Consider the following 17,119-nt stretch of genomic DNA (forward strand, 5'->3'; position numbering starts at 1 on the left):
GTGTAAAACGAGGTGTCGCCCCATCAGATCTCACCCGTGCACAAAAGGCTCAGCGTTACTGTTTTCCTAATGCTTCTGCATCTGAGAGTGTAAATTACGGCACAAAGCGTCGGGCTGTGCTAGGGATCGACTGTCTGGAATGAAATGAGATGTTTTGGTCCCCAAAGTCTCTGTCTGATGGTCTGAGCTCGGGCCCAGGAGTCACCAGAGCCACGTGTGAGTTATGGGCTCAGTCTCTGTGCTCTGCGCAAGTCACCTCCAGAGTGTGAGCAACAGGAATTATTGTGCACAGAGATAATTATTCCCTGCATGCTGCACTACAGCTCATTAAAAGTTTCTTAATGTTTGCAAATTGCTGAATAGTGTTTTTAGTTGTTGCCTTCTCTGATGAGGCGCATTCTGATGGTGACTTGCTCTCTGTGTTATTTTGGTCACAGCAGGCTGGGGAAAAGGGTTTGTGCTGTGCAGCTTCACACCACGGGAGAGAACGCTGCTGACTTTATCACAAGGGGCAAGGGCCAAAGTCCCACCAGTGCTGGCCACGCTCCTCCATCTAAAGCCCAAGGCTGCCTCCCAGTAAAAGCCTCCATCTGAGGTAATCACCCAGATTTCTGTAATGGCCCCGAAATGCGAGTGACTCCTTCCTGGAGTCTCAGCTGGAGACACTGACTTACCATCAAAGTCTGTGCTGCTCCAGTCGGATGGTGGGAGTAAAGCATCTCTCATCTTGGACTAGAGACAGCAGATGCACCTTGGGCAAGGAAGTGGACATCACAACCCCAGCACAGATACCTGGGGAAAACAGCTGAGTTCAGTGATAAAGTCCTGCCGAAGGAACAGAAGGGGGGTGACCAGCCCGGCTTCAGCACTACAATTTTCGGCACTACACCAGGGGCAAAGAGGAGCAGCAGTGACACCTGACAGCTCTTCCCTGTCTTCCTCCTCCAGGTGTAAATGCAACCTCCACGCTAACCTGTGCACCTTCAAAGAGGGCAGCCTGCAGTGCGAGTGTGAGCACAACACCACGGGGCAGGACTGCGGCAAGTGCAAGAAGAACTTTCGCTCCCGGTCCTGGCGAGCAGGGTCCTACCTGCCTCTCCCTAACGGGTCCCCCAATGCATGTAAGTAACCTGCTGTGAGCCAGCCCTGGCTGCACTCCCACCTTGGCCTGCACAACACCCACAGACGGGAGAAGGGTCTCATCTTGTCCTTCTCCAACTGGAATCGGTGCAGGACGCTCAGCTTTCAAAAGGGAAGCGGGTATTTACCCCTGTCTTTGTACACAGAGATGTGAAAGAGGACCTGGTGGATGCAGAGGTGGTATGTTGGCTGCTGGTAGATGAGCAGTGAATCTAAATGATGGTCAGGCATAGGGAGGGTGACCTCGGGCCAAGGTGCAGGTCCATGGCTTTGTGGCAGTGCAAATTCTTGCCCTTTAGAGAAAGCACTGTTAACCACAGCAGAGCGCTGGCTGTGGAGAGGGAGTAGCAGTGCAGGTTGATTCCTGGATCCCGTTCTGTGCACGTCACTGTTTCAGGCAAGCGCCGCGAGCTCCGGTCCCTCTGCGCAGCCCCAGTCTCATCCAATTGCTGCTGGAACAAGGCTCTGACAGAAGCAGAGGCACGCAGGATGCATCCCCACCATCGCTCGAGCGGGGGATTTGGGGCAGGGAACATCACAGATGGGCCAGTTCCTCCTGGGTTTCTGTCCAGTCCACATTAGCAGACTTGTTTAAATGTCACGGAGCCACGGTAGCCACTCCGGCCTTTCAAGCAGCAGCTTTGAGCATTCCCAAAGAGAACCTTTTCCCTCCCACCCCCCAAATTTTTTGAAAGATTCATGTGCTTTAAGATGATCAAAGCTGAAATTCAGGCTCCGAGGGCCGTGACAGGAATGTTTTGTGTGTGCCAGGGCTGGTAGATGAGCAGGTTCTTTGAAAGGGAACGAGCTTGTCAGCTCCCACCAAGCGGCTGCATTGCTTCAAAGGAGCCTGGGAGAGTTTCTGGTGTTGACAGGCACAGACATGCTGTTCTGTCTCTTTCCCTACCCTCCATTCCTTGTGTCTCTTCCTATTTCTCTTTCTCCTCTGCTTGCTCTTCTCCCATTCATCTCTCTTCCCATCTGTCACTCAGTCCTCTTCCTCCTCCCCGCCTCAACTCTCTCTGCTGCTTCCTCCTCCCCACATCAACATCCTCTTCCTCTGCAGCAGAGGCAGTTCTCTGAAGCCCTCTCCTCTTGGTAGTCCTGCACCTCTTCCATTGCTGCTCCTGTGCTTTACATTCATGCAGAGCTGAGACTCTCCATGGCTCACCCAGTGGTTACAGCAGGGAGGAGCAGGGCCACTCATCTCCTGGGTGCCAAAAGCCAGAAGCTGGCACTTGGATGGACTTTGGAGCTGGTGCCTTTGCAGCATCCTGTGGAGCAAAATGCTGCAGTGGGAAGAGTGTCCAGCCCTTCTTGCTCGCTGAGAGCTGGTTCAGTCCCTCCAGCTTGTCCTCAGCCCACTGAGCCTCAGAGGATGTGATTGTCCTTTGCTGGGCTTTAAGGGCCGGTCAAGAAAATGGTTAAGAGGAAAAACCATCAGCAAAGACCACGCTGGTTTTCCTTCCCCACATGACAGGCTTGAGATGCCAAGACCCCAGACAGCACTGCCTGGTTGCTCCTGTGGTCTGACAAAAGCAGCTTTTAAGCTGTTTGTTGCAGCAAACTGATGTGCCCATGAGCAAGACCCCCACTAAATTAAAAAAAAAGTTTGGTCCAACATTGTGTGACTGTGTGACCTCCTGGTCACAGGGTTGGTGGTGTCCTGCTTCCAGTGACTGGGCTTCTTCTTGTTTCTTCCAGGTGCAGCTGCGGGCTCGGCCTTTGGCAGTAAGTAAAACCCAAACTGAAATGCTGGCATTTAACACCTCGGTGCATGGTCCTTGTGGATGTCACTAGAAAAAAGAAATACGGTTATTTTTCTGTCCATTATCGTTTTCCAGGCAATAAGTCTTCCCTAATTGTGCCTCATTTTCTGTCTTGTCGAATGAGTCTTACATTTTCCTCCTTTGACTTCAGCAGCCTCATTTTGCCTCTTCCTCTGGCATGGTTTCCCCCCATGAGGTTCGTTAGTATGGCAGCAGGAAAGGAAATAAAAAAAGACTCTTCAAAATCACCAGCGCTTGCTGTGAACTCCCCCCCCCACCCCAGCCCCAACCCCCCAGGATTGCAGGATTCTGCTCTGAGAAGGAGCTGGGTGTGAATTATTCGGCATAGAATCCAGTCTGGGTCACCTTGGGCTATCAATAAAATAACATGTAGAGCGTGTGTGCATCTGCATGTGCACGTGTATGTGCATGAACACATGTCCATGAAGTGTCGGCAGCGAAGGCAGCAGAGCTCAGTGGGGATTTCGGCTGCAAGATTGATGGGCTGAGAGGACTCCTTATTTAACAAAGCTGGAGGTAGTTTGATATCAAAGAGCCTGGAGTTTTGGGTAAGCAGAAGCCCGGGTTTGAATTCTGTGGCTCAGAATTCCCCTCCAGAAGAAACAAATCAGAGAGCTGAATGAATAATGAATTCTTTGGTTTGCAGGCAAGCGGGAAGAATTGGAGGAGAAAGAGTTTCAGAGAAATGCAAATGCAATTAAGAAAAATGCACCTAATTGACAAGTGGAGGACAGGTTTTCTGGGTAAATGAACCATATTTAGATTTTAAGCAGTTAAATGCTTAAAATTTTCAAATGAAAATTAAAAGTCTCCCTTCAGTAATTTAGAATTAGAAAAAAATAAATGTTTTAACAGTCCAAAATGTTCTTCACCTTCCTGGTCAAAACCATTTTGATAACTCTTTTTATCCCCTCTTAACAAAGCTTGGCATCCTCAGCCCTACCTTTGTTTCACTGGAAAACGTTTCCCACCAGAATTTTCTGCTGGGGAGAAGCTTTGGGGGTGCTGGGAGCGACGTTCAGGAGGTGGACAGGAGGGATTTGTGTCCAAGGCCAGTTAAGGAGAGATTATTTAGCCCACACAGGAGACTAGAAGTGACCTAAATTAAGTATTTAAACTAGCTCAGGGCTATTATGAAATTAAGCACGATAATCTGCATGAAGCAGTGGGACAAACAAGGACAGGAGGGCAGCAGGTGTAAGTTAAGTAGGAATTTGTGTTTGGGTGTTATTTCAGTTCAGGTTGTTGTGGCTCCATACCCAGGGCTCCTCCTTCCTGGCTCTGTGGGGGCTCCCCGACCCTGAGCCATCCTTTAATTTGAAGGGTGCCAGTGGAAATGAGCAGGTGCCAGTGATCCTGGTTGGTTTTGATGGTGCTGAGCAGTTTGGGGCTGTCAGGAGGGAATGGTGCTGTGTAAGGAGCACAGCCAGGCACGTGGACACTGGGCAGCGGAATCACAGCTTGGGCTGGGAGTTCGTCCCGCCTGCTCCTCACCCCATCCCTGCCCACACATGCCTTCATTTCCCCTTTTCAGCCTAATTGGCAATTAGTTTATGATAGAGCTGTAAGTATTTAAGCCAATATCTGCACCAGGAGAGTAAGCTGATACAGCCACAGCCTCCAGCCCCTGCACACACACACACACTCTCATGTGCTCGCTGTGTCCGCCGTCATCGAGCTGCCGTCGCCTTAATCCCCTCGGTGCCCCAGTTGTGACCGTGCTGAGAAACCAGTCACCACTTCAGCCCAGCAGCAGCCTCGTGGGGGTTGCAGGCTGGCAAGGAAACCCTCCATTCCCCCCAGTAAGTGCCTCCCACCTCTTCTCTTTGCTTGTCAGCGTATGAGCGACCGCAGCGGGTAAACACCCCAAAAACCACCACCGCAAAAACGACCACCACAACAACGCCCACCACCACCACCACCACCACCACCTCAACCACCACCACCACCACCACTGCCACCACCACCACGCCCCTACCAGCCACCACCACCCAGCCAGGTGGGTGCCACGCTCGCTGCCTCACCTGGAGGCCGGGACTCTTCCCAGCTCCTCTCTTTTTAGCTGCTTCCCATGGGGCTGCCGCGTCGGTGGCCCTGGATATCTGCTCTGTAGGATGATAAAGAGACATGGATAAAAATCACCCTGACTCATTTCACGTCTCCCAGCCTCCAGGCAGCTCTGGTTTGCTGTTGTCTGTGTTCAGCTCCTGTCTAACATGAGCCAGGAGCAAGGTTTATGGTCCCTGTAAGCAGGGACAGCCACGGCAGGTCCACCTCAAAGCCAAGAGACAACCACCCCGTGGGGTGCCATCCCACCTCACCAGCTGTCACTCTGTTACCATCAGGGCAGCCAGAAGTGAAGCTGGGACTGGATGCTGGGGAACCATTGATTTTCACTGTTTTAACTCAACTTTGTTGTTTTTTTTTAAAAACAGAAGGTTTTCAAAATCCATCCCTTGGACTTGGCAGTGCTGTCCTGCACAGGGCTGGCAGGGCTCTCTTACAGCTCCACCACGAGGCAGGGCAGGAAGGCAAGGAAGATTTTCCAGTCCCATGATAAAGTTAAACCACACATCTCTCTGGAAAGAGAGAGGAACTGCACCACATCCTGCTCCATCCCTGACCTCCTGCCAACATTCCCCAGGCAGCTGCTGTACAAGCAGCCAGGGAGCGTGTGGGGCTGGAAGTCACACACGTGCCAGAAACATCCTTTCCTAATTTCCAAAATCACCCCGTGGAGGAAAACTTTTGTCCTTTTCCTTGGGGGTTCCTCCTTCCCTCCCCTCCCCGTGAACAAGGAGACGACGGCGTTTTCGCCTGTCTTTTGGAAATGAGCAGATAAAACTTAACAGCAGGACGTTTTTTTTAAGCTTCTCATGGGGGAATTAGACACGCATTCCTCCCCTTGCCATGCTTTCAGGGCCTGATATTTCCCAGGAGGACGTTTTACACCCACAGTATGTTAGTAACAGTCTGTCTGGGGGAGCTGCCAGAAGCCAGTCAAAGGGATGAGGAAACTTGATTGCATGTTTATGCAAATGTAGATATATTCATGGAAGTACCCTGCCTGGGGAGTTAATCAGGAAGCTGAGGGCTTAGGGACCAACTTCCATGGAGTTGGGAGTGACCCTGGGAAAAAAGTGTAAGTCCCAGCTCTGTTAAGAAGTGTTCCTCATCCAGATCCACGCTGTACACGTGCAGGAGGAGGTTCATCCACCACCCCTGCCCGGAGCTCACACATCACCACGGTCCCAGCAGGGGCAGTGATCACATCCCCATCCACACCAAATGCTTGGGGTCGTTTGGTTTTTATCCATGCTCTCCTGTAGCGACGTTTTAGGGCTATTTTTTAGCTGTGTACATGTGGGTGATGTGCTTAGTGCCTCTCTTGTGCCTGACTTGCAGTGCTCTGCCTCGTGTCGTGCATCTGGAGTGGGCAGGACGCATCTGTGGGGCTGGGGGTGGTGGGGGAAAATCTCTCCTACCAAACTTCTCTGAGGGACCTGAGAGACATCATGCACCTTGGGGTTTATTCCTTATCCCAAACCTGCTTCCTGGCCAGAAAAAATGTTTTCCTCATGCTTTCACTGACTGAGGGCAAGGGAGAAAATTAATAGATTGCAGCCTGGCTGACAGATCCCTGCCTGGATATGGCCAGGCCTGAGCTCTGAGCTCCTGCCCCCATCCAGATCCCCATCTGTGCTTCTGCAGAGCCAGGCCCCACCAAAGAGTGGTGACAGTCCCTGGAGGGGCTGCTCCATATAAGAAGGCAGCCAGGGCCACCCAGCAGCTCAGGGACCTGCTCTTACCTGGGCAGCATGATGAGTCTGATGACAAAGGTCCACCTGTGCCTTTGACCAGCAATAGGGAATCAAGGCCCAGCTTAGTTCTGGTCTTGGCCAGATCTGCTTTTGGCCAGAACGTTCCTCCTCCTCCCTGCAAAGCATAAGTTATTTCTTTAAACACCACGACATCCCCACAGGGTGCAGATCTAACTCACCTGGACCTCAAGGGAAACACCCTGTGAAAGAGGTGACCCCTCGAGCTCCTGGTGGGACACACGTTTGCAGGAGACAAAATAACCCCGAGCAGGGTCAGAATCCCAAAGTGAGACACCCTGTTTTTACCTCCCTTCTGAGTTTCAGAAGTGTTCAAATCCCTCTTTGCTTTAAAGCCACCTCAGTCAGCCAGGCATTTAAAAAAGTCCCATCAGAGCCCTGCCCCGTCCCTGCGCCGCTCCACCCTCCAACTGACACGCTGTCTTCTGCCCTCTGAATTTCTTCTTCCCACCATAAGCAAGCGTCATCAGACCAGCCTCTGAGTTTGCTGCCTCTGTGCCCGTGACAGAAACACAGAAAAAACCAGGTATTTAAAGCCAGCCCGACGTGTTTTTCCCCTTCTCCTTGGTGCCTCCGCACGCTGGTGGGTAGCAGCAAGGCAGAAAGCAACGCTGCACGTAGGCTTAGAGGAGTAGATTAGATTTGGGTTGTCTCTGGGTTGCAAGGATCTGCTAGACATCTGCTTCCTTTGGCTGCTCGTGGTGTTTTCCGTGGTCAAGGTGGAGCTGTGGTCGTGTTTGGAGGATTGTGTTTGCTTTTGTCGCCTGTTGTGGGTTAAGAGGGGAGAGAAGAATGAGCTCATGGGCAAGGCCTGTGGTCTGAAGGCAGCTCGAGGCTGCCAAAATGGGTAGAAGAAAGGGAAATGGCAGAGTTCCCCTAAGGAGGATGAATTAAGTGCTATTCTCCTTTGCCTTCTGCAGTTCTGTTATTTCAAAACCTTCCTCGAAGTCTGTCAGGTTCTTCCTTGCCGTTTGTTACGTTTTTCCCGCGTTCAAAAAAAAAAAAAAAAAAAAAAAAGCTTTTTTTTCTCCCCCCCACTCTGGTTTGTGGCAGTTTCAGCAGTGCCAGTTCACCTCTGGGAAAAACACAGCCAACCTGAGCCCTGCTTGGTGGTTACGAGCTCCTGACAGCCTGGCTTTGTGTCGGGCCTGCAGAAAGGGGACCCCTGTTTATGTTTTGAGCAGGACTTTTTCAGGGTCCCCCACTACCCCAGCACTGTTTGCCCCAGTGGTTTTTGCTGTGCAGTGTGACTTCTTGGTTCAAGAAACCCACCAAGAGCAGCAATTTCCATCAGAGCTGCCCATCGTTTCCCATTTGTACCAACTGGGTCTGGGGGCAAAACGTGTCTCTCCCCCCTCCCAAAATATAAAACTGCCCATGATGGCCCTGAGCTGCAAGGGAAAGGTTCTCAGGATAATGAGCATTAATAATTTTCCTGGCTCTGTAAATGTGATTGAGTGGAGGTGTATGTGAATGACTAAAAAGCAAAATGCCTCCAGGGCTGTTTTTTATTGTGACTCTAATTAAACCCTTGCCAATTTGCACCGGGCTTTTTTCATATTCTCTTTAACACCATATTAATATCAATTGGTTTCCACTTTCCAGCTGAAAAGGACAGTGTCTATCACCTTCTCTTACAGCTCGTCATTAAAAAAATTATTATTTTTTTTTTACTTTTTCATTTTGTATTGTTTATCATCCCCTTGACAAGGCTGGGAAATCACATTTCTCTCCTACTCGGGTTTGTCCTTTGAAACTTGGCAAGGATCAAGAGATTTTTTTTTTTTAAATTTTTTTTTCCTCCTCCTCCTTATGTTACCCAACTGGAGCTTGAAATTAATAATATGGCTTTTTAAATTTTTTAGTCCTTGGTTTGTTTTCTAGCAAACCTGAAGATTGTTACCAATACTGAGGAGCTGGGGAGGGGGATGGAGCCAGTGGGGGTGAGGGTTTGCAGGGAAATCAAACAAGTGAGCTATAAATTTAATGCTGGTTTTAATTTCCCTGCAAATTGGTATTTTCTGAGAGAAGGGCAGAGCCTGAAGGAAGGGCTGGAAGTTGGGATTAAGAACCAGGATTTGGTGCCTCCATCCCAAGCCACCTGTGCTGTTTCAGCCCTGTTATTTCCAAGGGGTGCAGAGCAGGTGCTGATAAAAACACATGAGCAAACCCCTGTGTGTTGAGCTGGGCTGAGAACGGGCAGCTCAACACACGCTGCCATCCTGCCCTTCCCAATCCAAGGGCTCCCCAGCCCCTCCAGAGCCTGAGGACATGTTGACCACCCTGTGCCAGCAGCAGCGCTGGCATCAAGCGGGTGCAAGAACCCGCATGGCACAGGGTTGGGGCGGTTTGTTTTGGGGCTCTGGCTCCCCATCGGGGTTCTCCAGGGCTGCCTGTGGGACACCAGCTCTCCCAGCACACCCAGTAACACAACTTTCCCCTCTGATCACTCCAAGACTACACGGACTTGTCGGCGGCTGCCCCGCTGCAGGTGGGCTCTCCCCCGGCCCAGGCTGGCCCAGGAGCAGAAGGTGAGAAAGTGAGAGCCACTCAGTGGCTGAGCTGGGTCCTGCCAGTGAGAACCAGCTCCTGGTGCTCTGAGAACGCTGTAGTTTCCAGCTCTGAGCCTCTGCTTTCCATGCCTCTCTCCTCCTCCTCCACCTGGGAAAGAGCTCGGGGTTTTGTGTGTGCCCTGCACGCAGCTGGCACTCTGGTGAGGCTGCATTGAGCCTCGGGGTTTAGCCGTGTACATGAAAGATGAGGATGGTAAGTGGTAGAAGGGATTGTTCACAGCTTGCTGCTGGGGTGAACGGAGAGGATCATGGAAATCCTGTCATCTCCTGAGACCGGAGTCTGTTTGTAGAGCAGAATCACTCTGTAAATGGATAAGCCTGTGTTGTCTAGAGCGTAGATGCCTTCTTGTTCTCCTGAGTGACTGCCTAAGGTGAGCTGCTCCTGGTGGGAACCTTGGGAGGTTTCACACTGGCTGTTGAGGCTGAAGCTTCTCCTCCTCAGGGTTCCCACCAGCACACACTTCAGTAGCTGCCTGCTGGTGCTCAGCTCCCATTCCCCACCCAAGATCCTGTAGCTGCTCCAGCTGTAGACAGTGGCATCCCTTCCAGAGCAGAACACAGCACCCTGGGCCTGTCTCTGGTCTCACAGAGACACAAAGCTGCACTTGGTGCAGCAACAAGTGATAGGGCCACACCACAGCCATCAGGGCCGGATGGTGCTGTCAGTCTGTGCTGAGTCCTGACAGTGGTCTGCAGATTTGGCTTCTCTCCGTGCCTGGGCAATGTAAAGACCACATGTCAACACTCAGTCACCCAGCAGCTCCCACGCCCTCCCCTTAGGAACACTTTTCCTGTCTCTCTTCACATTTATAAATGCTACTTTTCAGGAGACTTTGTCTCTCGTTCCTGCTTCAGCACATCCTCAACCAGCTACGGCTCTGCCCACCCACCCCAGAGACCTGCCTAGAGCTTCCAGTGTCCCTTTGCCACCTTTGTAAGCAAACAAGGGGGGATCTGTGTTAAATCTGATGTTCTCTCTGATGCCACCTGTGGTGACCCACCAAACACAGCAGCACTTGGACGCAAGCTGAAGCCCCCAGACCCTCCCAAGAACATGCGAGGTAAGGCCATGCCCACCCCCAGGGTCAGGACAGGGCAGGTTTCCCCCTCAGTGCCATGGGCCAGGACAACCCACCTGTCCTCAGCATGACCATCAAATAATCCAGTCTCCTTCTTGGAGGGTCCATCTCAGCTCATTCTGCTGCTTATCCAGCCCCACAGAGGTCTTTTTGGAGACGTGTGGGGCTGGGAGAGCCCATGGGCTGCTTTGGGAAGGGTTTTTAAGCCATGGCCAAAGTCAACTGGGCGAGGTTAATTGGGCTGATGGGCTGCTCTGGCCCATCAAGGACAAGCCTTGTTAGCAGATCACCCTGCTCCCAACAGCCACAGCCATGGCCCCCTTATCACTGAGGGCTGTTGCTGTCAGGACGTGACTGACACAGGTGGTTGTAGCTGGCAGTGCCCACCCAGTGCCTCCTTGAGCCCCACAGCGCTTGCAAGGGCTCATGTTCCACAAATAAACAGCAGGACCTGTTCCCAAACACCTCAGTGCTGCTCCACCTTGCCCCTCACTGGGGTCACCAAAGCACAAAACCCCCCCAAGCACCAATCAAACCCCACCAGCTCGATGGCCTTTACCCCCAGTGCTGGATCATTCTGTGTGGGACGGGGTCTGGCTGGCAGCACAGCCCGCAGGGAGCACCATCCCAGCTGGGGCAGCCCCTCACCCCGAGGAAACATCCCAGTTTAGCCACACTGGGCTGGCCCCGGGAGCCCCTTCCCCTCCACAGCACTCAGGAGTGTTTCATCCTCTGGCGCAGCGGCTCCGAAGAGCAAACCAGGGCGCACAGCACACTCTGCAGGCAAGAAGCACGGCAAAAAAACAGGTACGTGCTGCTGGGGACGGGCCAGGCTGGAGCAGCACCTGCTCTGCGGGACCCCGTGGCATCCCCCTGCCAGACCCCAGCTCCGTAGCACTTTTCCTCCTCGCTGCTTTTTGGGTGCCAGTTGGCGTGACCGCCACCCAACCAAGTAGATGTTGTTTTCAAGCTGTTTAGACTTGTAGATCCTTATCCCAAACAACCCAAATCCACATCACCGAACGTGCCTAAAGGCGGGAGGGGGGGATGTGTGAGTAGCTCCTCCCAGCTCTGCAATAGCGCCGTGCGTGGAGTTTTTCATGCCCCAAACTTCGAGGAGGGGAGGAGAAGAGGAGGAATTTAGCAGCTCGCAGCTCCTGGTGCAGAAATGAGATGCCAGAGCTGCCAGAGGGGGTGTTCCTGGCTTGGCATTGTTCTCGTGGCAGAGCTGCTCGTGGCAGGGTGGTGTTAAGCAGTGAGAAAAAGGCGTGTCTCTTGATTTCTCTTAAGCGTCCTCAAAGAGCTCAAAACTCATCCGGCTCAAACCAAACGCTGGCCCAGTGGCTCCTATTGAATCCTACAGAGGTAAGAGGAGGGAGGGTGGTGCTCCAGGGCTTCTTGTCTTCACTCAGGTGATGTGGTCCAAGAGGCTCAGACATGGAGAGGATGGGGAGGGTCTGGCTATCCAAGTCAGCTGCATCCCCAGACTGAAACAACGCTTAGGAATTGCAGGCACAATAATTTGAGCTGAAATTCTTTGCATATTGGTTGACGAGGCAGAAGCTGTTTCACAGCAGGTTAAGATTACAACAGACTCTCAGCTCCTCCTCAGGCAGCTGTGAACCACGGGGAAACCTCTGCCCTGCTCCATCTTCCCTGGTCATCATTTCACTGAGACAACTCTCCTTCTCCAGTTGCATGTGCATGGCAACCCACACCCTTCCATCCCACCCCTGTCATCTTTGAATGTTTAATGTTACTTGCCTGGAACAAAGCCCCAGCTCTGAGCCTTCCTCCTCCTCCTCTCCAAAGGCTGGGGAAGCTCAGACCTGGATGACACCATTTCTGCCCACATTATTCCCTGCCCATGCTGTCTGGGAACCTCCTGATCAGGACAACTGGGCCATAAAGGAACTAATTCACCTCCTTTCCTCCTGCATTATCCTTTTAAACTCCCAGTAAGATCCAGCACCTGGATCTGACACTGCAAGGTTGTCACCGTCCCAAGTCATGGTAATCAAAATCAAACACAAGAACCACATCATCCAATTCCTCTGGCTCCAAATTCAGCCTGGCTGGTTGTGTTCTAACACATGCCCACAGCAGAGAGAGGTCAGCCCTGGGGACAGGAGCAGTGCTTGGCCAAGTGACGGTGGCACCTCCCACCCCCCAGCAGCCGTCAGGTTGTGCTGTGCCAGGCAGCCCTGGCTCAAACCTTCACACACCCGTCCACCAGCTTTTGAAGGACCCCACACAAGCCATGCTGCCTTGTACAGACTCATTTTAAACATTTAACCTGAGAGTCATCACCCTTCACAAGCAGCATTGGCTTGGGAAATACCAGGGGTGTGCTGAGAAGGGACACAGAGGGGAAAACGCCAGAGACAGCAAGGTTTTACCTGGACACACAGCACCTTCAGCTCCACTTGAGCACCCTCTGCCAGCCCCCTCTGTGCCCAGCGAGGCAGAGCCTTCACCAGGGCTCTGCCACCTCCCCAGAGCCAAACCCAGCTCTGCTCATTAACAAGGTTCTGTGGCTCCTCTCCTCCGCCCGGAGGGAGGGAGGGAGTGCCCAGCCCAGCCCCCAGGTCTCTCATCCTCTCCGCAGACTGTGAATGCTACGGGCACTCCAACCGCTGCAGCTACATCGACTTTCTGAACGTGGTGACCTGCGTGAGCTGCAAGCACAACACGCGGGGGCAGCACTGCCAGCACTGCCGCCTGGGCTTCTACCGCAACAGCTCGGCCGAGCTGGACGACGAGAATGTGTGCATAGGTGAGTGTGCCAGCCCCGGGCAGGGCCGCCGGGCTGTGGGGTGGCTCATCTGGGTCCTCACTCTGCGGGGTGGGCTTCAGTTCAGCCCCTCTCTGGAGGATGCTGTGCCCACCTGCGTGCTCCACCAGGATGGTGGTTATTACGGTCTCTGCAGCTTCCCAAGGAAGCTCTTCCCTGAAAACAAGCCCCAGATAATATAATAGAATCACAGAATGGTTTGGGTTGGAAGGGATCTGCCTTAAAGATCATCTCATTACAACCCACTGCCGTGGGCAGGGACACCTTCCACTGGCCCAGGTTGCTCCAAGCCCTGTCCAACGTGGCCTTGGACACTTCCAGGGATGGGGCAACCACAGCTGCTTTGGGCAACCTGTGCCAGGGCCTGTAAAACAGGGCTGTAAAACAGTTTCAGATGCATTGCTGAGCCAGGAGGGGCTCAGCTCCAAAGAAGGGTGGCCTTTGCACCCATGGCTGTTTGCACCATCAGGGTGTCTCAGGCCACTGTGTCCTTCCCTGGTCTATGATGTCCCTCCTGTAGCACATTGTTGGGCTTTTCCAAAGTCCCCAACGCCTCCCTCAGGGCATGGGCATGCAGAGAGGCCCCGGGCAGGGCAGGCTCTGACCAGAATGTCTCTGGCCAGAATGTAACTGCAACCAGATCGGCTCCATGCACGACCGCTGCAACGAGACCGGCTACTGTGAATGCAGGGAAGGCGCCACGGGGCCCAAGTGCGACGACTGCCTGCCCAACTACTACTGGAGACAGGGCTGCTTCCGTGAGTACCGGGGCTGGAGAGGCACGGGGATGTGTGGATGGGCCCAAAAATGAGGGGGATCTTCAGCACTGTGATGCTCGGGGTGGAGGGTGAGCAGATTCCAGCCATTCCTCCCAACTCCAAAACGACTCAGTGGCTTTGTCTGTGCAGTTTGCACCTCCCACTGTGTTCCTCTGGCCTTGGAAGTGCTGTGGGTTGGATAACTGAACCCCTAGGAGCCAAAAGCTTCTAGTTTGTGCTGCAATCAAGGGGTTCAACACCCACACCCTTCCCTCCACCCCTCCCTCTCGCCCCGTAGCCAACGTCTGCGACGACGAGCTCCTGCTCTGCCAGAACGGCGGCACCTGCTACCAGAACCAGCGCTGCATCTGCCCCGTGGGCTTCAAGGGGGTGCTGTGCCAGCAGTCCAGGTGTGAAGTGGACAAGAAGGACTGTGACGGTGCCCCCGGCGCGGGCGGCAGCCTCGGCACCGTGGCCCTGGGGGTGCTGGCCCTGCAGCTGCGCGCCTGGGGGGACCTCTGACCCCGCAGGGGAGGGGGCCCAGCCCAGGCACGTCGCCCGAGGGACCTGGGGAGCCCGAGGTTAACGGGGTGGCTCTCCCCGCCGTCTCCTCCGCCTTCCTCCGCGCCAGGACTTGCACAACTTTGGGCCCGCTCTCCCAGCAGGGGTACCCGCAGAGAACCCCGGGCCGGCTCCTGCCCAGCCGGGGTGGCCCAGCCCAGAGCCGGCTGTGGAGTGTGGGGACTGCACAGCCCGTGCCAGGGACGTGGGCACGTCCTGCCCTCAGCACAGGGACTCTCCTTGCCTGCCCCACGCAGGGCCAAGCTGGGGCCAGGGCCCTGCTGAAATAGTGCCGCGATCCAAGGGAGATTTTTTTTATTCTTACTTTCTTTACTTTGGTATAGGCTGGGGTGTTCTTTTTATTTTTTTCCCCTTCCTCTTAGTGTCCTGTTTCGAAAGAGCCTGTCATGATGACTCCAGAGCCCCACAGCACAACAGGCAGGGGAAGGGGAGGGAGGGAAGGGGGGGACTCTGGTCCATCCCTGCTGATAGTCCCACATCCCACCATCGGCCTGGCCTGGCCACGCACATACTGTTGCCTACAACTCTAGTTGCTGCATTGATTTTGTATTTTCATTGCTGGGGTTTGTTTCCTTGCACTTATGGAGGGCCACGAGGCCACGAGGTACGTGAGGAGTGCAGTGTCTTATCCACACATGTCCGAATAGTGTACAGTTCAAATACTTTTTTTTGGTAGAGACTTATTTTTGTTTGGATTAAATGTTATAACAGAACCACAACTTAAAGGGACATTTTGCCATGAGCATTTGATTCTGGTGTATTCTCCTCCAGTAAAGCAACTATTAATGGCTGCTTGATCACCACGTTTTCCTTTTTGTGTGCACAGTTAATTACAGGTAAAGACTTATTTTTTTGATTCATAATGTCCTCTTGTGTTTTCTGAGTCACTACCAAGGTGCACCACATGGTGAGGGAGAGGGGAGGGAGAGAGAGGTTGCCTCATCACTGAGAGCTGTTAATTATTTCTCCTAATTACTTTGCTGAACCTAGGTTAGATTACTAACTGTAGATGATGAACAAAGCCTGAGTGATGCATTAAGCAACTGGTCCTGTGTGGAAAGGCCATTTCCAAATGAGCCTGTGGCAGGGGAAGGCTGGCTAGTCCAGGGATGCTTCTCCAGGTGGACCTCAGTTGTCCCAGTCCCATTCCAGCTCCCCCTGCCTCCAGCTGGTGCCATGATGCACCTTTTGATGACAATGCTCTTTATTTTGAGTATCAGCCTAGAATTTCAGTATAGAGCTCATAGGGAGTAGATAACTTATTTAAGGCTCACAAACATGCCCCTGTCTGAGGAGGCATTTGCAACCAAGCACACAAGCAAAGGCAGGAGAAACCAGAGACAAGAAATGATGTAACTCAGTCAGAACAGTGAGAATGTCACAAACACAAGAGCTTTGGTGTTGTCGTATCCAAAGATTTGGATTTCCTTGACAGATGAGCAGCCCTTGGTCCCCATCCCAACTCCAGGATGGTCCCTGAGCCAGCCCAAGGAGCTCCAAACAGTCCAGGCTTCAGCCTCCACTGGCATCTCCAGGTTGCAGGATAGATATTGTCACTTCAAAGAGCAACACAAATCTGGGTGCACATTTGGAGCATCACTGAAATCATGGGGGCAGGACACGGGGCTTAGTTAATCCACTGTAAAATGAAAGAGGGGTTAAACTCACCCTGCTGAGATTTGATCCTGGAGGAGGTGGGCTGGCCCCAGCAGTGCCTCCCTGTCTGTAACATTCTCTTGGTATCAACACTTGCTCTTTCTTTCTGGCTGCCACAGATTTAAATCCTCATATGTTACTGTTCTTACAAGTAATAGCAGAGAAAAGGCTGTAACGAGATCAAGATCTCTGATGGCACTTCTGGAAGGTGAAGAAACACTCTCCTTTCCCTGTACTGGTGTTTTTCTCTAGAATATTAGATTAAGCATCAGAAAATTTACTGTTTCATAAAGCCATATCCCAGACAAGCTCTGCTCCCAGCAGATTCACCTTTATTGCAATGCAAGCAGGAACGTGCCAAGCAGCAGCACCGAATTCCTGTAGAAAATAACCTCAGAAGGGCACAACAAAGCTCAGAACAGCCCAGGAACAAAGACTGCTGGAGGCAATAGACCCCTGCACTAGACCTTTTGAGGTTTGGGCATTTTCTCTTGGTTGATTGGGTGTTGGCTGTTTGGCTCTGGGGTTTTAGAATCATAGAATAGCTCGAGTGGGAAGGGACCTTTTAAATGTCATCAGGTTCAACTTCCCTGCACTGAGCAGGGGCATCTTCAGCTAGACATTTGTAAGATAAAGCATCCTTGGCTTCCTAACTGAGCTCCAGAGATGGTGCCACCTCCCTGTGAGCCCTGAATACCAGTGAGATTCAGCCCTGGCCCTGCTTTGTCACCAAAGCCCAGTGGATGGTTCTGTAACTCCCAGCAGAAGCAGAAGGTGGCTGCAGCACAAACCCTCCTGCAGCTGTGCCACGGGACACCTGAAAACTGCTGGGGAACAAAACCACCAGCCCACCCTCCACGCCGTGGGCACCATCCCTGGGCTCTTCCCAGTCATGCAGAAGCCAAACC

The 17,119-nt window shown here is 52.8% G+C and overlaps 1 protein-coding gene across 4 annotated transcripts in view; it reads left to right on the forward strand.

The window, feature by feature from the left end:
* Window positions 1–15,418, forward strand: part of NTNG2 (netrin G2) — a 48,140-nt gene extending 32,722 nt beyond the window's left edge. For 3 of the 4 annotated variants that reach the window (XM_050319712.1, XM_050319713.1, XM_050319714.1), the window contains exons 4-8: window positions 949–1,121; window positions 2,845–2,871; window positions 13,030–13,197; window positions 13,839–13,973; window positions 14,272–15,418. In XM_050319712.1, the coding sequence (XP_050175669.1) occupies window positions 949–1,121; window positions 2,845–2,871; window positions 13,030–13,197; window positions 13,839–13,973; window positions 14,272–14,495 (727 nt within the window). In that variant the 3' untranslated portion in view covers window positions 14,496–15,418. Of the gene's footprint in view, window positions 1–948; window positions 1,122–2,844; window positions 2,872–8,050; window positions 8,075–11,711; window positions 11,787–13,029; window positions 13,198–13,838; window positions 13,974–14,271 lie in introns of all 4 variants that reach the window. The other variant, XM_050319716.1, reaches the window with a different exon arrangement.
* The last annotated feature ends 1,701 nt before the right edge of the window (window positions 15,419–17,119 follow it).

The sequence above is a fragment of the Myiozetetes cayanensis genome, unplaced genomic scaffold (genome assembly GCF_022539395.1).
Source record: "Myiozetetes cayanensis isolate MyiCay16 unplaced genomic scaffold, myiCay2020 scf23, whole genome shotgun sequence".
Lineage (NCBI taxonomy): Eukaryota > Metazoa > Chordata > Aves > Passeriformes > Tyrannidae > Myiozetetes > Myiozetetes cayanensis.